The 17,381-nt window shown below is 43.5% G+C and overlaps 2 protein-coding genes across 7 annotated transcripts; one reads left to right on the top strand and one right to left on the bottom strand.

Moving 5' to 3' along the window:
• Positions 1 to 47: 47 nt before the first annotated feature.
• On the bottom strand, positions 48 to 13,329 carry LOC135164017 (DNA-dependent protein kinase catalytic subunit-like). The gene is made up of 3 exons (XM_064123973.1): positions 13,031 to 13,329; positions 1,768 to 12,332; positions 48 to 1,500 (listed from the first exon to the last, which is right to left on the bottom strand). The coding sequence occupies exons 1-3, from the start codon at positions 13,155 to 13,157 to the stop codon at positions 985 to 987; spliced, it is 11,208 nt and encodes a 3,735-aa protein (XP_063980043.1). The 5' UTR covers positions 13,158 to 13,329; the 3' UTR covers positions 48 to 984.
• Positions 12,446 to 17,267, top strand: LOC135164033 (uncharacterized). Of its 6 annotated transcripts, XM_064124011.1 has the most exons (6): positions 14,766 to 14,935; positions 15,141 to 15,370; positions 15,850 to 15,974; positions 16,040 to 16,238; positions 16,336 to 16,764; positions 16,893 to 17,267. In XM_064124011.1, the coding sequence occupies exons 3-6, from the start codon at positions 15,919 to 15,921 to the stop codon at positions 17,202 to 17,204; spliced, it is 996 nt and encodes a 331-aa protein (XP_063980081.1). In that variant the 5' UTR covers positions 14,766 to 14,935; positions 15,141 to 15,370; positions 15,850 to 15,918; the 3' UTR covers positions 17,205 to 17,267. The 6 variants fall into 6 exon arrangements, with proteins under 6 accessions (XP_063980078.1, XP_063980081.1, XP_063980082.1 ...); XM_064124012.1 differs by lacking the exon at positions 15,141 to 15,370 and having other exon boundaries at positions 15,729 to 15,974; XM_064124010.1 differs by lacking the exon at positions 15,141 to 15,370 and having other exon boundaries at positions 14,767 to 14,935.
• The last annotated feature ends 114 nt before the right edge of the window (positions 17,268 to 17,381 follow it).

The following is a 17,381-nucleotide window of genomic DNA, read 5'->3' as shown; positions in this document are numbered from 1 at the left end:
TTTTTTTTATCTGTTGTGAAAGGAATAATAAATATAAATCTCAGATCTGCAAAATAGATATAATCATTTATTTGCAATTAAAATTTTTGCGATTCTTAGTACAAAACTGTAGTGGAAAAATTCTTGAATAAAAAACTATATGAATACTTCTTTAAACGTCAACATTGTTAATTCATTGGTAAAAATTAAGTTCTCCGAGAGCTCGTGACGCAATAACAATTCACGATTAAAGCCTGAGTAGGCCATCTTCTGAAGGTGATCTCCATTGTTTTTCATTTCCTTGTCTACACTTACAACAATTGTGGCACAGCTACAATTGAATTTACATCCGAAATGTCACAACTTTTTTGCTCTACTATCTCTAGAAAAATTTCTTATTATTTTTCTGTAATTATCCTGAATCATTAGGATGCCTCTCAATACATGTTCCTGGGAGGGGAATGTTTTTTCCCATTAGGTGACCATTTCACCCCCAGCTATGTACCCAGCTATGTACTATGTAGGAAATCACTAGCGCACTCGGTCGACGATCAGCCGATCCTTGAATAATCGCTTGTTAGTCAATTATTGGTCGATGTCTATGTAAAAACAAAATGAAATTCACCTTCCAAAGACAGGCCACTCGAATCATAAAAAATATTCTCTTAATTTCTTAATTCTATATGTTAGTATGGTACGAATATAAAAATCCCGAAAAAAATATCCCAGCTAAAATCTCCTGAAAAAATATTCCCAAGATAAATCTTAATTTTTTGTTTTTCAATTTATTCCAGATATCTTTTGATTTCAAATGAAAATTTCCGAAAAAAGATTTATTTTTATTAAATTATTCACCATATTCAGTTTAAAAAAATATAAAATAATAATTTTTGGTTTATTGGGGGTATCCTCCCAATCGGAGGGATATTTTTTCGGGGATATTTTTTCCGCCGATATTATAATATTATAGTCATGCTCATGTTCCTTTGGTACGTATTTTCCTCCTCACAAATATGGCCTCCACCCTCCATAAGTCCTCCCCAGAACATTAAGATCGGTGGCCTGTTCCAACAGACATTGGACTTGTTCCTCAGGGCTCAATCCCCTCTCCTGGAAGTTCGATCTCACTGACTGCTCCTCAGAATCTACCCCTTTCACGATGGCCTCGTACCTCCCAAACCACTCTCCCTCGAAATGCTGTTCTCTGAGTTCCTCCACCATAACCTCCGCTGGATGATCACCCCTTAGCTTTCTCATTATCATCTCTGTTTTCTTCATGGGAACCCTGTCGATGGCTCCTGCCTCCTCCGGGTTCATACACTCAAACTTCTTCTTGAATTGCATCCCACTCAATTGCTCATGTACAATAGCTCCAAGAACTCCTGAAATTAAACCCCTGTGGTTTCTCATGGCCCTCAGAACGTGACCCATCGTCACTGAAATGAGATCCCCTTCGTTGAAGGGCTCCACGAGTCGCAGTAGTTGTTTTGTCAGCCGGAAGGGCATCAATTCAGGAATTACCTGCATTCAGAAGTCAACAAATTATTTTAAAAAACAGAATTTCATCAATTTACTAATAAAAAATTGAGAATAATAATCATAAAAGCCATGTTAAATCTCAGATGGCCTAGGAGAAAAAAAAAAAAATAATAATAATAATAATTGATTAAAGATCTAGTTATGCATGAGGTTCAATAGAAGGTTCATAACTCAACAATTCCTTCTGCATTACCGACGAATATAAAAATCAAATAACAATGTCTTTGGCTATAACTCTAGTCTCCTCACCTGATCAATGCCTCCACCGAAGGCCATATTGAAATCGATACCAATGCACTCGCCAGACTGTACCCCGATCATAGTGTTCTCCAGATGTCTATCTCCAATCCCCAGGATCCACTGTGCCACAGACATCACCGAGTATGAAGTTATAAAGTTCCTTCTAAAAGACACAAAGCTCTCTGCAGACGGGCTGATCACCTCAAAAGTCCTCCTGAGAGCGTGAGAGTCGGTCATAGCAATCAAAGACTTCATTTTTTGAATAGTCTCCTCAGCTGATCGTTTGAGAACAGCCTCCCTGTATCTCACCGACCTCCTAACCTCTCCAGTGCTACACTCACTGATCCAAGCTTCGTACTCACTGTCCACCTCCAGTAAATTCCTCTTCTGAGTGTCGTTCCACGTGAACTCGATGAACTCCTGGAGGGTTTTGGCATTTCCGATCCACTCAATGAGCCCCAGTCTAGATGAGAAGGGTATCACTTTGAAGGTTTTGATGGAGAGATTTCTCTGGGAGCAGACGATGTCTGTCTTCAGAACCTCGTTCATCACGCTGAAGACCTGCTGGAGACGTTGATCAAGTCTCAGATCTTCTCCGAATTTCACCAGGAAATTGTAGGACTTGTTATCGTCTCCAATGATGGTTATTCTTATGGGTTTCCTCACGGATTTCATCACCTGTACTTTCCCCTCGATCTTGATGATTCTGGGGTGATACCTGGGGTCTGGACAGCTCTCCCCAGAGTACAATCCCGGCACCTCGAGACCTGAACCATTCAGCTGACTGAGGTAAGGGCTGTAGTCTCTCAAGTTATTGCTGTCCTTCTGCTTCTTTATGGAATAATCCAGTCGCCCCTTCAAGGCCTCCACGAACCCCTGAATCTCCTCCTGAGGCATTTCCTTGATTTTGATCACATCGTGTTCAAAGGACGAAATGAGTTTGTAGATGTCTCCTCGCATGGATGGATTTTTCGGATGATAAACCTTCTTCAGAAGTCTATCGACCACCGTGTGTCTCCCCAGGCGCAGATTGTTCACTAGATCGTCGAGATGGTACTTCAGAAGCAGCTCTGGCCTCACGAGGTACTCCAGCGCCTCCACAAAGTCCCTCATGTCATTCCGGTCTTTGAATTTATCCAACAACTTCTGCATCGTTGGATCCTCCTGGAGCTCTGGATTACTATCCAGAGTGGACTGGACACAATAGAATAGAGCATGGGGGTAGTCGTCAGCCAGTCTCTCGATGATAGGAGCAACACTACCGCGAAGGGGTGATGACAGGTGTATAAAGAGCTGGGGCATCCACTTGAGGAATTTCCAACTGGGGATTTCCTCCGTCAAAAGTACAAAGGAGCCCTCGGTGTCTTTATCCCTGAGCCATTCCTCTTTCAGGACATAAGGGAAATAGTTCATTGCCTCGTTGGAGCCGTAGCTAATGGCCTTTAAGGTTGATTCAATGAGCAATTTAACGATCTCTTCGTCTTCGCTTCCCTCGATAATCCTGTTGTGACAGTATTTCAGAATCTTCAAATGACAGCCCTGCTGACGTTTGGGGGTCGGATCTGTTGTGACGGTTCCTAAAGTTTTCTTGAGCTGATCTAAAGCATAGTCCTCCAGCTGAAGATTCGCAGGAAGATATGCTGAGGATTCAATCAGCTTGGACACGATTCTGTTAAAAACCTCCACATCTGAATCTTTCAGAGCCAACATCTCCAGAGACCAGTCAGACATCAACTGTAAATTTTCGATGGCTGTGTCGAGACCGATACTCTCAGTTATCAGGAACTTGTCCGAATTTTGCTTGCAGCTGTAAAGATTCTTCACTTTAACTTCGTCAGTGCCTAATTGTCCTCTCAGGAACTTTATCTGGATCTTGTTGAATTCGAATTGTGTCTGTATATCTAGCGTCTGGTGGGGAATGAAATCTTTCACTTCCACCATGTACTTGGCCATGAGAATGGGATTTTTGTTGTGATAAGCCAATTTTATGAGAGCCATCTTCTGGCACAACTCCAGTGTCGACAGCCTGGAAGATAGGGCCTCAGAGTCGTAGAGAGTCGTAGGAAGTGTCATTATCAAGGTATTTGCCATGTGTGTTCTCTGAGCCAGATGAATATCCCAGGGAAGGAGATCGTCCTTAGGAACAGGGAAACTTCTCTCCCAGTAATCTACCAGACCTTCAACACCATCTGACCTTCCTCTTCGCAAATCAGCCAGGGCGTCTCTGAAGAACTTGGTGTCACAGAGTCCACGTAACCTAATCACCTCCTGCAGTCGCAATTGAATAGACAGAGGACTCAGCTGACTCCATCGATCCTTGGTATTTCTCAGGGCACGTAGGACTAATGCCCTGGCGTGTTCATTCGCTGCGGAAGAAAGGATTATCGCCAATTCCTCGGTGAAATTGTCCTCCACCAGATTCTTACCTTCCTGTGTCTTTATGAGTTCTTGTAGATCCGTAAAAAACGTTTTTGCACGGGCACAATCCATAAAAATCTGGTACATTTTGGATTTGAAGTACCAGGGAATCATCCAGGAGCTTCTAGAGGACTGTGTTGTTTCCAGAATTTGCATGAGACTCCTCTCTTCACCGAGAACCTTGAGAATGTTTTTGCAGATCAGGTCCCATTCTGAGAGACGTGCCAGACACTCGAAGAGTCCTCGCTTGCAGTGACGACGAATTGCTCCCTTCTCCTTTTCGACAGCTCTGTCATAATGAGTTCTGGCTTCTTCCCAGGAACTCCTGCTGCGAGCTGATGACGCAGAGTTAAGCTCTTCCCCTGGTACATGGTTCTTGAAGACACTTAGAAAGACATCAATGTCGCTTATGGACTCGTAGAGCTCTCCCAGGTTCACCCAGTCCTCGACAGTGTTTTCAACATCATCAGGGCCTCTAATCCTTTTTGAGGAGGTCTGTCGGCCCTCAAAATTTGCCATCAACTTCTTCTCGATCAGCAGGCTTCCCAGGACTTCCAGTCCATTGGCCTTAGCGGCTTGGAAAACTGTTTCCGGTGTGAAATTCAAATCCGGATGCTTCAGAAGGACCTCCAGAGCTACAGAGATCATCAGTCCACCTCCTCGGTGGTCCTTGAAGATAGTCTCGAACTTTTTGGAGATTTTTTCTGCCATCTCGTCGTAGAACTTCCGCATCTCAATCACTCGATGATCCTGAAATTTTTCCAACATAGAACTGATGATCGTGATCATCAGATTCTTGCAAATCAGAGGATCCTTCTTGATGAGCTCCTGGAGGGGATTGATAACTGCCTCGTGGGTGATCTGGATATCCGGGAGTTCACCGAGCCTGTAGCGTCTTGTGAGCTTTATGGTGTTCTTTCCTCTGATCGCCTGATGTTGCAGGTCTTGACCTGTTTGGAGAGTCTCATAGCTGCTAGAAGGTGAGGATTTACTGTCTACAAATCTTCTGGAAAACCGCGTGGGGACTGCTGGCACCGCGAAGACGTCGTCAGTGGTAGTATTTGCGGGGTTTCTCTCCGCTAGGAATGTCCCAGCCATCGTCGGCTCGAACTCCAGGGAATTCGTTGCTCTGACCATCAGGTCATCATTCGTGGAGACATCGTCTGATGGTAAGGATGATGAGGTAAACCGTTGGCTGCACTCACTGGCGTACGAGGTGAGGAAGAGAGGAACTCGGTAACTCAGGTTCCTCATTTTCCAGGAGGTAGTGATTTTATAGTCCTCGTAGGTGCCGCTCAGTGGCAGGAACAGATCTGATTTGTAAACTGACGATTCTTTCGATAAATTGAGAAGTAATATACCGAAGATTGGAAGGAAGTCCTGGGCGACTTCTGACGAATATTTGTCCAGGATGTCGAGTATTCTTTCGAAAGATTTGTGTCTTAATTTCATATCTTTAGTCCAGAAGGTCATGCACTTCTCTTGGAGGGACTCCCAGGGATCCAGAAGCCCAAGAAGAAGAATTTTCTGGCTCAAATCGGCCAGAGTCGCTGACTCGTCCTCGGAGAGTTCATACATGTAACGTCGGGAGATGTTCATGAAAATGTCGTAGGTAAGAGCTCTGTACTCCGGGTTGTCGTGACTGGAATACTTGGCAGCGATATGGGCCAAGGGAAGCAGAGTCTTGCTGCTCAGTTTCTGGGTAAGAATTAAGATGATCTCCAAACATATCTTCTCGCAAGCCAAGACTTTATTCTCCAAGAGCTCCTGGAACTTAATGTAGGTGATCTCCTGGTATATATCCTGTTCAGACAAATGGGGAAGTCTCAGTAGGAAGAGCTCCATGCTCTTGACCTTCGTGGTAGACGATACCTTCAAATGATTGTGAGTGACGAATTGATAGAATTCGTACAGAAGCCCTGGAAAGGCTGTGCACATGGCGTGGACTGACTTAATGAGTCTGTTGGGCTCCTGTATGTCCCTGAACACCTCGCGAATTTTCACAACTCCCGTATCTCGTAGCTTACCGTCAGGGTCCTGAGGTGCTGAGAACTTTAGGAACAGTCCAATTGCAGCAGACGTCTGCACCAGCACCTCCTCCTTCCTCTTCCAGTCCTTGAACATGTTTATCAAAAACTGGAAAACTCGATGGTCATTCACTAGCTTCGGCCCCAGGTCATTCTGAAGCAACGAGAGGACGAGTCGGATAGCTCCCTCGGGCATGACTGTCATCTTCTCCTGAAGACTTTTGGGAGGTTCCAGTACCTGGTGCCAAGCCTTCACCAGCATGTCGATTATGGTGTAGTTGTATTTGATGATAGCTTGTGACGGCGAATTGACGTCCACTTTCTCCACCAGGATGTCGAACATAGAGTTGACTGCTTCTTTCGACTCCTCATTAGACGGATCAGACCAGTCCACCAGCATCAGGAGAACGTCAGCGACAATGTAGCTGAAGGGAGAGGTGCTGAGGATCGAAGAAATTACCACTGCGATCTTTTTTATCATAAGTCGAGCGAATGGTTTGAAGACTTCTTGAGTATTTAGGATGACTTTTAGCAAAAAGAGTTGGACATTCTTGTGGGCTATGGTTAGGGCTCCTACAAAAGGCATCAGCCACAGCGGGGGCTTGTCTATGCCACCTGGATGCGCCGCACTGGTGTGCTGTATCAATCCGACAATAGCAGCCATACACTCATGATCATTCAGATCATCAGACTCGAGTGTTATCACCATTGACGTCGGTTCTCGACGAGTCATTAGTGGAATCACCCCATGCATGTCGTAAGCACCAAGGTCCTCCGTCAGTGTTGAAGACGCCAGATTATAGCTCTTCAGAGATGAGAACTTCCATGAATCGTTCCTCGCCTCCAATTTTTTCCTGATGCTGACCAAGACATCTCGCTGCTTCGGAAACTCTTTAAACGTCTGACTCAGTGGATAGTTCCTCGAGAGGTCGATTATCCTCTCCCAGAGGAGCTGATCCTTCTTTGGGTTCTCACCGAATAGCCCGAGGAGGTACCTGTCCTCTTTGGACACACTCACCATGGTGATACCGCAGTTGAAAGCAGCACAGTGTAGCAGTCTCATGAGAAACTTTTCTTCAGGATTCACTGGCATTTTCCTGACGTCGAGGGTCTTCTTAAAGAGCTGGAGAAGCACTCCATCATTTGATTGTGTCACTTCGGAGATTTGGCTTGACAGTGAACTATTTATCGAATCGAGACTCAATCTGGAGAACATAATCTCAAAAAGACTGAAAGTCTGAATTCTCGTTGTTAGCACTAACTGTCGATCTTCCAGGGTCTTCGGTAGTTCTCCTATGATGCTTTTCACCATTTCCTTAATGTTCCTCACGAAAAAGTCGTGAATGATTCCTTCATCACAGTACTTGAACACTGGCAGCAAGAAATACCTCACGGCGTCTGGTTTTTTGTCTGGAAACGAGGGATCCAGGAACACCTCGTACATCTTTTGGAGCGAATCAAGGGCTTTTGCTGGTGGTATTGAGGAAAAATAAGCTTCCAAGTGATCGGTGATGGATTTATTTGAGGTGTATCTCCCGAGTTTCATGGCACAACTCGTCGCTGCTTCCAGGATTACCAGAGACTTGGTGATGGTAAGGGCTGTTATCAGAGTGTGGAAGTAGTCCAGGACTTCTGTGGTAGCCAAACTCGGCTGCAAGAAGCCATAATCATCCTTGGAGGCATTCAGAACGTCGAATGACTTGAACATAACCTTGAGTTCTGCATTGTCGTTGGATTCGTCCAGGAGGCAGATCAGAAAGTCATTCAGTATTCGCGTCTTCTCTGGAATTGAAGAACTTCTATGGAATTCTTCAATTATCCAAAAGTACATTTCCTTGTTCTCTACCTTGATATCGATGCGTTGTCTCAATCGAACAGCAGTTCTGTAAATGTTCATCAGCAACTGTTTTCGCTTTTCAAAATTGTTCTGGATTTTCCGGAAATCCTCGAACGTCGAAATAGCTTCTTCCGAGAATTCTTCAGCGACTTTCCGATGATCAGTTCGGTGCTTCTGAAGCCATATCGCTGTCTCGTTCATGATAAACAGAATGAAATCAGGTGACTGTCTCGATAAATTCCCCATCACCTTCACAGAAGTCTTGATGTCTTTCATCAGATAACGCATGAAGACGTCCTTAAATGTGACGATGAAGTGCTCGCCATGAGTTATTTGGGACTTTTCATCGCATTCCAATAGCTCATCGATCTGCCCAGTCTTCGACTTTACCAGCCAATCAAAGCCCTCGTCATCCAGCGACAGCTCCAAAAAGCCCTCGAAGTGGAGTTTCTTGTCTGGTGCCAGATCTGCGCACCAGCACTTGCTCCCCTCGATAGTCTTCACCACCTCAAAGAGGAAGGATATTATCTCAAACTTATTTTTGCTAACTCTCTCATTCATCTGCAATAATTCTAACAAATTGCAGCGTTTCATGAAAATCAAATTCTTCAATTTGTCCTGCAGAGAGGGGACTCGAGGAGACTCCAAGTTCACGATGTTCATCACCCCTGGGAGATCATCGAACCGAGAGCTGAGGGCCTTGAGAACAGGCTGAAACCTTTCCCTCGACACGTGCTTAATCAACGTCTCCATTAGGTTCTCAATCTTCATCGGCAGTAGCTTCGTCATTTCAAAGTTCTTAACATTGAACCCGAGAACTTCTGGTTGCCTGACACATTCTGCCATCCAACTACAGAACTCCTCGTTGAAGAGGGCACCATAAATGTGCTCTTCATTCACCAATTGTGTCTCCAGGACTGTGACCATGAAGTCCATGAGTTTGAGGACAACAGCAGCCTCATCATCGTCTCTACCGACCCCAGCCATGAACATCTGAATGGCCGAGAAGATCGAGCTGCTCTGGAGGTGGGAATCCAAGAGTAGCTGTGGGTCAATGAATTCACGTCGAAGAAGCCACATGGAGAAGTCCAGAGCAGCTGCGAGCCTCTTCAAACCTTCCCCTGCTCCTACTCCTGATGCCTCCAACTTCATCACCCCTAAAGTCTGGATTTTCATGTATTGTTCATCATTTTTTACTTTATCAGTCAGTCGTTCATAGACATCCATGCATTTCGTTCTGGTGTCCTCGTCCAGACTAATGCAGTGATTCAACAAGAACTCGACGCAGCCCTTGACTGTTCCATCCTGAAAACCCGGAGGTATTCTTCTCTCACTCGGGCACTCACGAAACATCTCCTCTTTCTGTGAGAGTACCCTCACGACGTGATCCAGGGCATCCCTGATCCTGGCATCTGAGCAGTTTTCCATGGCCTCGACGAAGCAATGCAGGAACTCCAGCCAGAAAACATCAACGATCTCCACGCTCTCCCTGAGGAACATGTAGACATGATTGAAGGCAACAGCAGCAGCAACTCTCCGCTTTTTCCAGGGATGAAGAGCAAAGTTCTTGATATTCTCCACCAGATTATGAATATTGACAGGTATTTTTCTTGAATCGCTGTCAGTAGCCTGCTTTATCGACCACTTAGAGAACTCAGCCAAGCACATGCCAGAGAAATCACTGATGGAGGAGTCAGACTCATCGCAGAGACCGTCGAATAAGCATTCGACAAGATGACCAACGGCAGACGAATCGCGGAGGAGTTTAGAGCTCAGCCAGCGAGTGATTTGAAACATCAGAGGATCGAAGATTTGCCTGACAACAACGTCAGGATCGCAGCCGAGCCGCAGAAGTACTGGGCAGAGGGTCTTGTAGGAGAGGGCGTAGCGCTCAGGGGTGTTGGCAATGTACTTGACAGTCATTCCCACGACGATGATAACGATGGAGTAGAGGGTCTCACAGGCGGAGATTCTCGTCCTGTGGTCACTGCAGCACAAGGACAACTCGATAATCCTCGGGAGAATTGTATCCAAGTGGATGGGGAGGTTATCATCTGGGAAGGTCATGGTGTACTCCAGAAGGTTCTTTTTATCCCAGGTGCCTCCGGTGCTCTGAGACTGCTTGTAAAGGAACTCCAGCATGACAGAGTTACTGATTCTACCAAAGAAGAGGAGGATCTTGTTTTGGAGGTGGTCCAGGGCATTGTCGGTCCTGGGAGCTAGTTTTCCCGGCGATTCTAGGGTTTTGTGAATCTCGAGGCTCTCTTTGCTGCGGAGACAGACCTCGAGGGAAGGGAGAACCTCGAGAAGAAGAGCCCTGACTGGTTCTTCGTCCCCAGAAGTGACGAATCTCTCCAGATCTTCGAGAGCACTGTCAGCTAATTCGTAGTTATTCAGACCTATTCGAAAAGCCAGAGTGAAAACTGGAGCCATCTCGGGAAGCATCTCCTTAATGAGGGTCTGCGGGGGATGTAGCAGTAATTGAATGCAGGAGACCTGGAGCTCGTGGGGGAACTCGAAGACCAGCTTCAACGTTTTCCTGAGGTAGTCCAGAATCAGATGAGGGTGGGGGAGGTAAAGCGAGTGTGTGACACTCAGAGTTCTCCTCACTAGTCTGTAGAACCCGGAAAGAAAGGGATGCTTACTCGACGTTGTGACAAGAGTTTCAATGAGCTTCTGCAAGTCTCCCGATGAGCCAATTATTTCTGGGAGGAGGTCCTCGTAGAGATCCACTAGATTCAAAAATATTCGGAAGTCATCCTCGTTTTCAGGCACCTGAGAAAGTGCGATGTTCGAAGAGACATTGTTCTCTTTGGATCTGATCCTGATATCTAATTTAGATGTTAGGTTCATGCAAATCGTCAGCATTTCACTGGACACCTTCTCCTGACTATTCATCCTGTAGTCCTCAGGGGTCAAGAGGGCCTGCCACAGGGGTAGATATTCCTTGCAGGTGACGGGCCGTTTCTTAAGATTCTCCAAATCCTGTTTAAGTTCAGCATCGATCACGAGGCAGTGGGAGCAGCTCCACACGACTCCCTCGTAGATGACGTTGCTGAGAAAATCCTCGAAGATGTGCGGCTTCAGGCGATTCATGTGATCAATCGTCTTCTTCAATGATCCTTCGGCCAGCCTCTGACCTGTTGGCTTCAATTCTGGATATCTCTTGATCATCAGGACACACATCTTCGTGAGACACCTGATTTGATCACCTGTGACATCAGGAACTTGCAGGAGCATCCTGGCTAGGGCCTCTTGATAATCAGCGATGTCGTTCAAGTGACTATCGTCGTCTTCGGAAAAATACATGGGGAGAATCCTCCTGGAGATGAGGGAGAATATCTCCCCAAATTCGTCATTCATCAGAATCCTCAGGGGCTCGGCCATGTGGCTGTACCCCATGATGGACATTCTCAGTTTCAGAGGATGTTGTTTCTCTACTGTCAAGCTTTCTCTCACCGTTGCCCGGAGTTCTGTGAGGATTCTTGGAGCATTGTCGGGGACCTCGCGTAGCAGCGCCTGTGCTAGGATTTCGTAGTACACCTTTAGGCTGTCCATCGCCAGGGGAGCCAGATCATTGTTACTGATTGCGTTCGTCATGAAGTTATACCACCTGGGATAGGTGTCCACAATAAAGGACTCGAATTTTGGGAGGTGCTCCCTCAGGAAGACCAACGTGGGCGGGATTCGATCATCAGCATGAGCTGTCAAGGAGATGAACTTATTCAGTTCATTGTAGCAGAATTCTAGCTGGTTTGGTGTCTGAAAGGGCAAGTTGTGAAGAACATTTGTTAAGGAGTCCAGGCATATCATCCAGGTTTTTGAGTCGACGGGGTCCTGCAGGTACTGCAGGATCCTCGCATGATACTTTTGACCATTTGACGAGATTTCTGGCAAGTCTGGATGGTAACGGGCGATCGTGCACAGCACACGCAGGATCAATAGAAAATCGTTACTCTTGTGAACGTAGTGGCTTTTTATGAAGAAGGATGCGAACTCGTTGAAGCCTTTCTTGTACTTGGGGAAAGCTCTGATCAGGGAAATCAGGGCTTCACAAGCTGATCGTCTTGTCCACCAGGAGATCTTGATTCTTATGCAGAATTCGCATACCGTGAAGGTTGTATGTAGGTATGGATGGTATACGCTCGAGAATGTTTCGAGGAGGTACTTCAGAAGATAGAAGCCTTGACGTACTGCAGCCTCAGTATCTCTCGAGATACGCATTTGATCTAGGGAGTCGTGGAGATACTTCGGAAGGGCTTCCTCGTGGAGGAGGTCCTCCAGCATGAGATCTTGAATTTCAAAGTGGAATGGGGTGATAGGAATGCTGCAGTGTCATACAATATTTTCTGGAATTTTCTGAGTGATATGACGAAAACTATCTGGCCGATTTAGAAATCATGACAATTGTTGCAGACAAATACCAGAATTCGGTACCGAAGAGAAAGAATACTAGACATGTAAAATGTAGAAAAATTAACTTTTTGTAACATCAAGTGAAACAACTTCTGTAGTGGGAAAAATTCAAGTTAACTCACCTTGAGTCAAGGATTCTGATAAATGTCTAAAAATCCAGATAAGCCATATTTTTGCACTGCAAGACGTGTGAATCATTCTACGATAAAGTGCATTCATGATATTGGAAAGACTTATAATCGGTGAGTTCCATTTTTTATCTCTTCAAGACTATTTTTCTTAACCGACATTTCAAGCCGCTTTTACCTCAATCTCAAAGGATTTTGATTTCTTCATTATCTGGACGAGTTATCATGAAAATTTTGCCATTTACTGTAATTTTTAAAATGTTGGTTACAACACAAAGTTGGAAATAAGTTAACTTATGTCGATCATTGTTTTCCCCTTCAGTGCAGAATATCATTCTAATTCACTAGGTGTTCTATGAAATTTTTGTCGTGCATACATCGCTACTTTTTTCTAATTTCCTTACTTTGTTTAAATATTTTATTCTGAGAAAATTGACAAGTATTACCTATTTCTGCATTGGACAAATTTTGGATGTGTTTCGGACCCTCCTTGAATAGTAAGGCCAACTCTTCATTGTTCCCCTCTTGCCAGTTCCTCATAAAAATTTCCACCAATGCACTCGTCGACGCCATATTTTATAGAATTATTGTTTTCAGACACGGAAAAGTTCCATTATTGACTACTTTAGCAACTTTTGTCATCACAGTTATTAAGGCAGTTGTATCCCGGCTATTGTCAGCGGCGTTTTGCTGTTCTGCTAGGCTGACGTTTGTTTTTTCCTTTTAAGTTTTGATGGCACTGACGTCAAGCTTGTTATGTCCTACCTGAGTTACCAGGAGGATAGTGGCGCCTCTCACCAGGTTGAGCGCCAAAGTTTTAAAAATCGTAGATTCGTTAGCCGCTAAACCTCTAAAGAGGTCTCCATCGAAGTTGACTTGTTCACTCTCCGGATGCCAGGGTTTAGGTTTGAATTATAAATAAATTGGTAACACAAGCTCTTAGGAGAGCACACTTTATTTTATTCAAACTTGTCTTGAAACTTTCAGAAAACTTCAAGTATAAGAATAAGAAAGACTGCCACACTAGGACTAACTTAAAAACAAATATTAAATCTAAGGGTTGGGTCCTACACCCCCACCCGTTTATTAGTTGCGTGCGCAATCTTTGTGCGCACGCAACTAATAATGTGTAAAACATAGGAAGATAACTCCTAGAAGAAAATGGCAGGGGGGAAAAGAAAAGAGGTATGGATCTTGAACAAGGGAACCATGCAACGTCATGTTTACGTTGCGAGAAACTCAGGCCCTTTGAGCCAGCAAAACAATGAACAAGGGAAACAACATGTGTGGGGCACATGTAGCGAGAAATCTTTCTAAATATTTCGTAACAGAGGGTTTACAATTTCCCGACCGTGACCGTCGAATCCATTTCCATTTATTATTTTGACACTTTCGAGGGAAGTGTTTTTGTGATAACTTTTGGAGAATCATAAATCCAACAGGCAGACTCAACTCCTGAGATTTATGACTTCCGGTGGTTTTCCACATTTGATGGAATTATTTTCCATCCCTTGTTTATTCTTCCCTAGCTGGACCCTCTCCTAACTTTCTAATTTATCGGAATACATTTTCACATTTCGCGGATAAAATGGTGAATTAATAGTCCCATCTATGTAATTCTGGCCGCCGGACATCACATTCGTCAGTCCAGGACATTTTATTTATACGTGGATAGGGTGAGTGTCAGGAGGCTGGTCCAGGCTCACTCTGGTCTTGTCCAAACCGCATCACAATAACATGAAACCGGTGGAGTGATGCACCTATCACGGCTTTGGTGGCACCAAATTTGAGATATTCTTGGGCTTAACCTGAACTCTCATCACCGGGCAAGGACCATACTGTTTCTAATTTTCGTCTACTGAATGAAACAGTAAATAGATAATTTTTTTCGTCCAATGAAACGCTCGAATGTCCTTCGCTATCCTTAATCCACACGAGTGTTTGGATCATACTCCCGAGGACAGATAGTGAATTCGCGATAATCCCGACTGTCCATTGACCCAGAATTGATGAGGATGACGAGGTGATATAAAATCCAAGTGCATTTCCGGGGATTTACGGACAGATATGGTATTGAGATTTATCGAAATTCATCGATAATATTGACGCAGTTGTGGGTATATAAATTATTTCATTGAGGAGTTGCGTAGAGTTGTATTGCTGCACGTGAGAAGCTTCGTTAGTTAATTCAGTAGCGATGTGAACAATTGGTTTGATTGAAAAAAAAAAAAAACAATTTTTCTGAGCCCTGAAGAACCGATTTCTGTGGTTCCCGTCGAAATTCAAATCAACTGATTGCGTAGTGAAGTAGTAAAACGCAATAAATCACTTTTGAATATTCGCCAGTTTGGGTATGAATATCTCCAAATCTAGGGAAGATGGAAAAATTTTGTCAAGAGCGATTGGTGCCCATTAACAAATGTCCTTAGAAAAATTATGACATCTCTCTTAGTTCCGGAGATATTTCCCACAAACTGGAAGAAATCTATTTTATGTCACGTTAATTCCGGGTAGCTAAAATTTAGTTTATTGCAAACGACTTTTTTTCCGTTTTAGCGACTTGCGTCGAAATGCGTTCCACAATTAAAAAGATAAGTAAATTTACCTCGCCAGTTGTGAATCACATTTTGGATTGAGTCGACTCAAACAATTGAAAAAAATTAGTTCTAAAAGGAAAACGAGTAAATACGTAGAGTCTTTTAATTCTTTGGTATTTTTTAAGGACAAATTTATTAATTACCAAAACTTTATAGGCAGACAAACACTGAATTAGGGGCATCACAGACGTACGTAATTGAAACGGAAAATAATGAGAGATATATTTTCATGACTTCTCGACTTTACGGGTAATTAATTGAGTAGTGAAGTGGAAAAAGGAGAGAGTAATAAACCAACTATTTGAGAAAAATTAAAAAGCTCATTATACGCGGAGAAAAAGGTTCAATCGAAATGACATTGAAATTTCGTAATTCCCAAGTGACAGTGAAGGTTCCATAAAAATTACGGAACGTCCAGTAAAAAGTGTGAAACGCTCGGTAAATAATTTGCAACGAGTTACGCAAGTTTTACTGAACATTCGATATTTTTTTACAGATTCTTGAGAATTAGTTAATCAATTGATGAAATTGTGTTTTCACTTTTTAGCTGAATAAACGAAAAATTATCTCCAATTTTTTGCCCAAGACAGACTAGGAAAATTAATGACAAAAAATAGTTCAGAAATTGTGAAAATTATGATAATTAATTGCTGTAAAAATATTTGTAGGAATTGATTTCATTGTGGTTTTATTGGAAGATTGATTCTACTTGTTCTCTAGTTTAACATTGATTAGAGATGTTTAAAAGTTATTTATTCGTTGGACTGTTTGTGACAACATTGATAATTGATAGGTAATCTGATAAACCATTGTCTTGATAAAGATCGAGTCATCTTACCAATACGTTCTCCCCATCAGTGCACAATCAGAAAAACTCGTCATCGACACTGACGCCGGTGGTGACGATGCAGTTGCTATTTTGCTTGTGTTATCAGCCTGGGCTGCCAATGATTCCAATTTCGAGGTTGTTGGCATCACCTGTACCTATGGGAACACTCTGGAGACAAATGTGGAGATGAACGTACTCCAAACTCTGACGATTGCTAACATGTCGCAGGTATTACCATCAATTGTCTCCGGTCGACAGCAACGTTTCAAATTTTTTAAACAAACGTTTAAAAATTGAAAAAAAACCCTCAATTGAACTTTGAAAGATTCCAGTTTACGGAGGAGCTCAAAAGCCCTTGACACGAAATTCCACGACAGATTATTTCTTCGGAGCGAATGGTTTCGGTGATTTCGATTTTGATGAAGAGATCACAGCAGATGTCGACAGATCGAAGCACGCTGCAGTGGCGTTGGTGGATCTTGCTAGAAAATATCGAGGGGAGTTGAGCGTTTTGGCGATGGGGCCACTGACCAACATCGCCATCGCCATCAGCCTCGATCCAGACTTCACTCGGAATGTTAAAAGATTTTATATCATGGGAGGAAGTGTCTCGGGGATTGGTAATTTTGCCCCAGGTATTGAGTTCAATTTTGCTGCTGATCCTGAGAGCAACTTCATCCTTTTCAACTCGACCAAAGGAGAGCCAATATTTCTGCTGCCGTGGGAAACGACTTCTGTGGTCGGGCTACCGATGGTGAGATCACTATTATCATGATCATGATACACTGAGTGTGATAAAAATCGCAGGCAGAAAATGGCTTTCATTCGGAAGCAAAGAAAACAGTAATTAAGGATCAAGTAAATGGAATGTCATGTTTCTAGAAATGGAGAACTGAAGTGCTGGGGTCTATCGATTCCAGGACGATGCGATTTCTAAATCTAGTCGAAAGAAAAATTCTTGCCGGGTCGAAGATGTGGGGATCGGCTGATGTCATGACAGCTACTTTCATGCTGTGGCCTCACTTAATAACGAAATCCATTATTACAAATATTACTCCTGTTTTTGATGGAGCTGCCAAAGGGGCGCTTCTCGTTGATTACAGAAACAGAAGTGGAAAGAGAAAAAATGTGGAGATTATGCAGAACGGGGATTCCCAGAGCTTGAAACCACTGCTTATTAAATACTTTTCATAATTATGTTATGAGATGGGCAATAAATAAATGCAGTCGAGTAATAAAAAAAATGTGAAATTAGAATCTGAAGGTGTCACGACTTCCAAAACGTTATTATTCTAAAAAATTACGGAATTAAAAAAATTTAAGAATAAGTTAAAAAGTCATGAATAATTTGTCATCCTCAAAAATTTATCA

This window comes from Diachasmimorpha longicaudata, chromosome 6 (assembly GCF_034640455.1).
Source record: "Diachasmimorpha longicaudata isolate KC_UGA_2023 chromosome 6, iyDiaLong2, whole genome shotgun sequence".
Lineage (NCBI taxonomy): Eukaryota > Metazoa > Arthropoda > Insecta > Hymenoptera > Braconidae > Diachasmimorpha > Diachasmimorpha longicaudata.
Note: the sequence above shows the minus strand (reverse complement) of the source record. Positions and strands in the feature narration are given on the sequence as shown.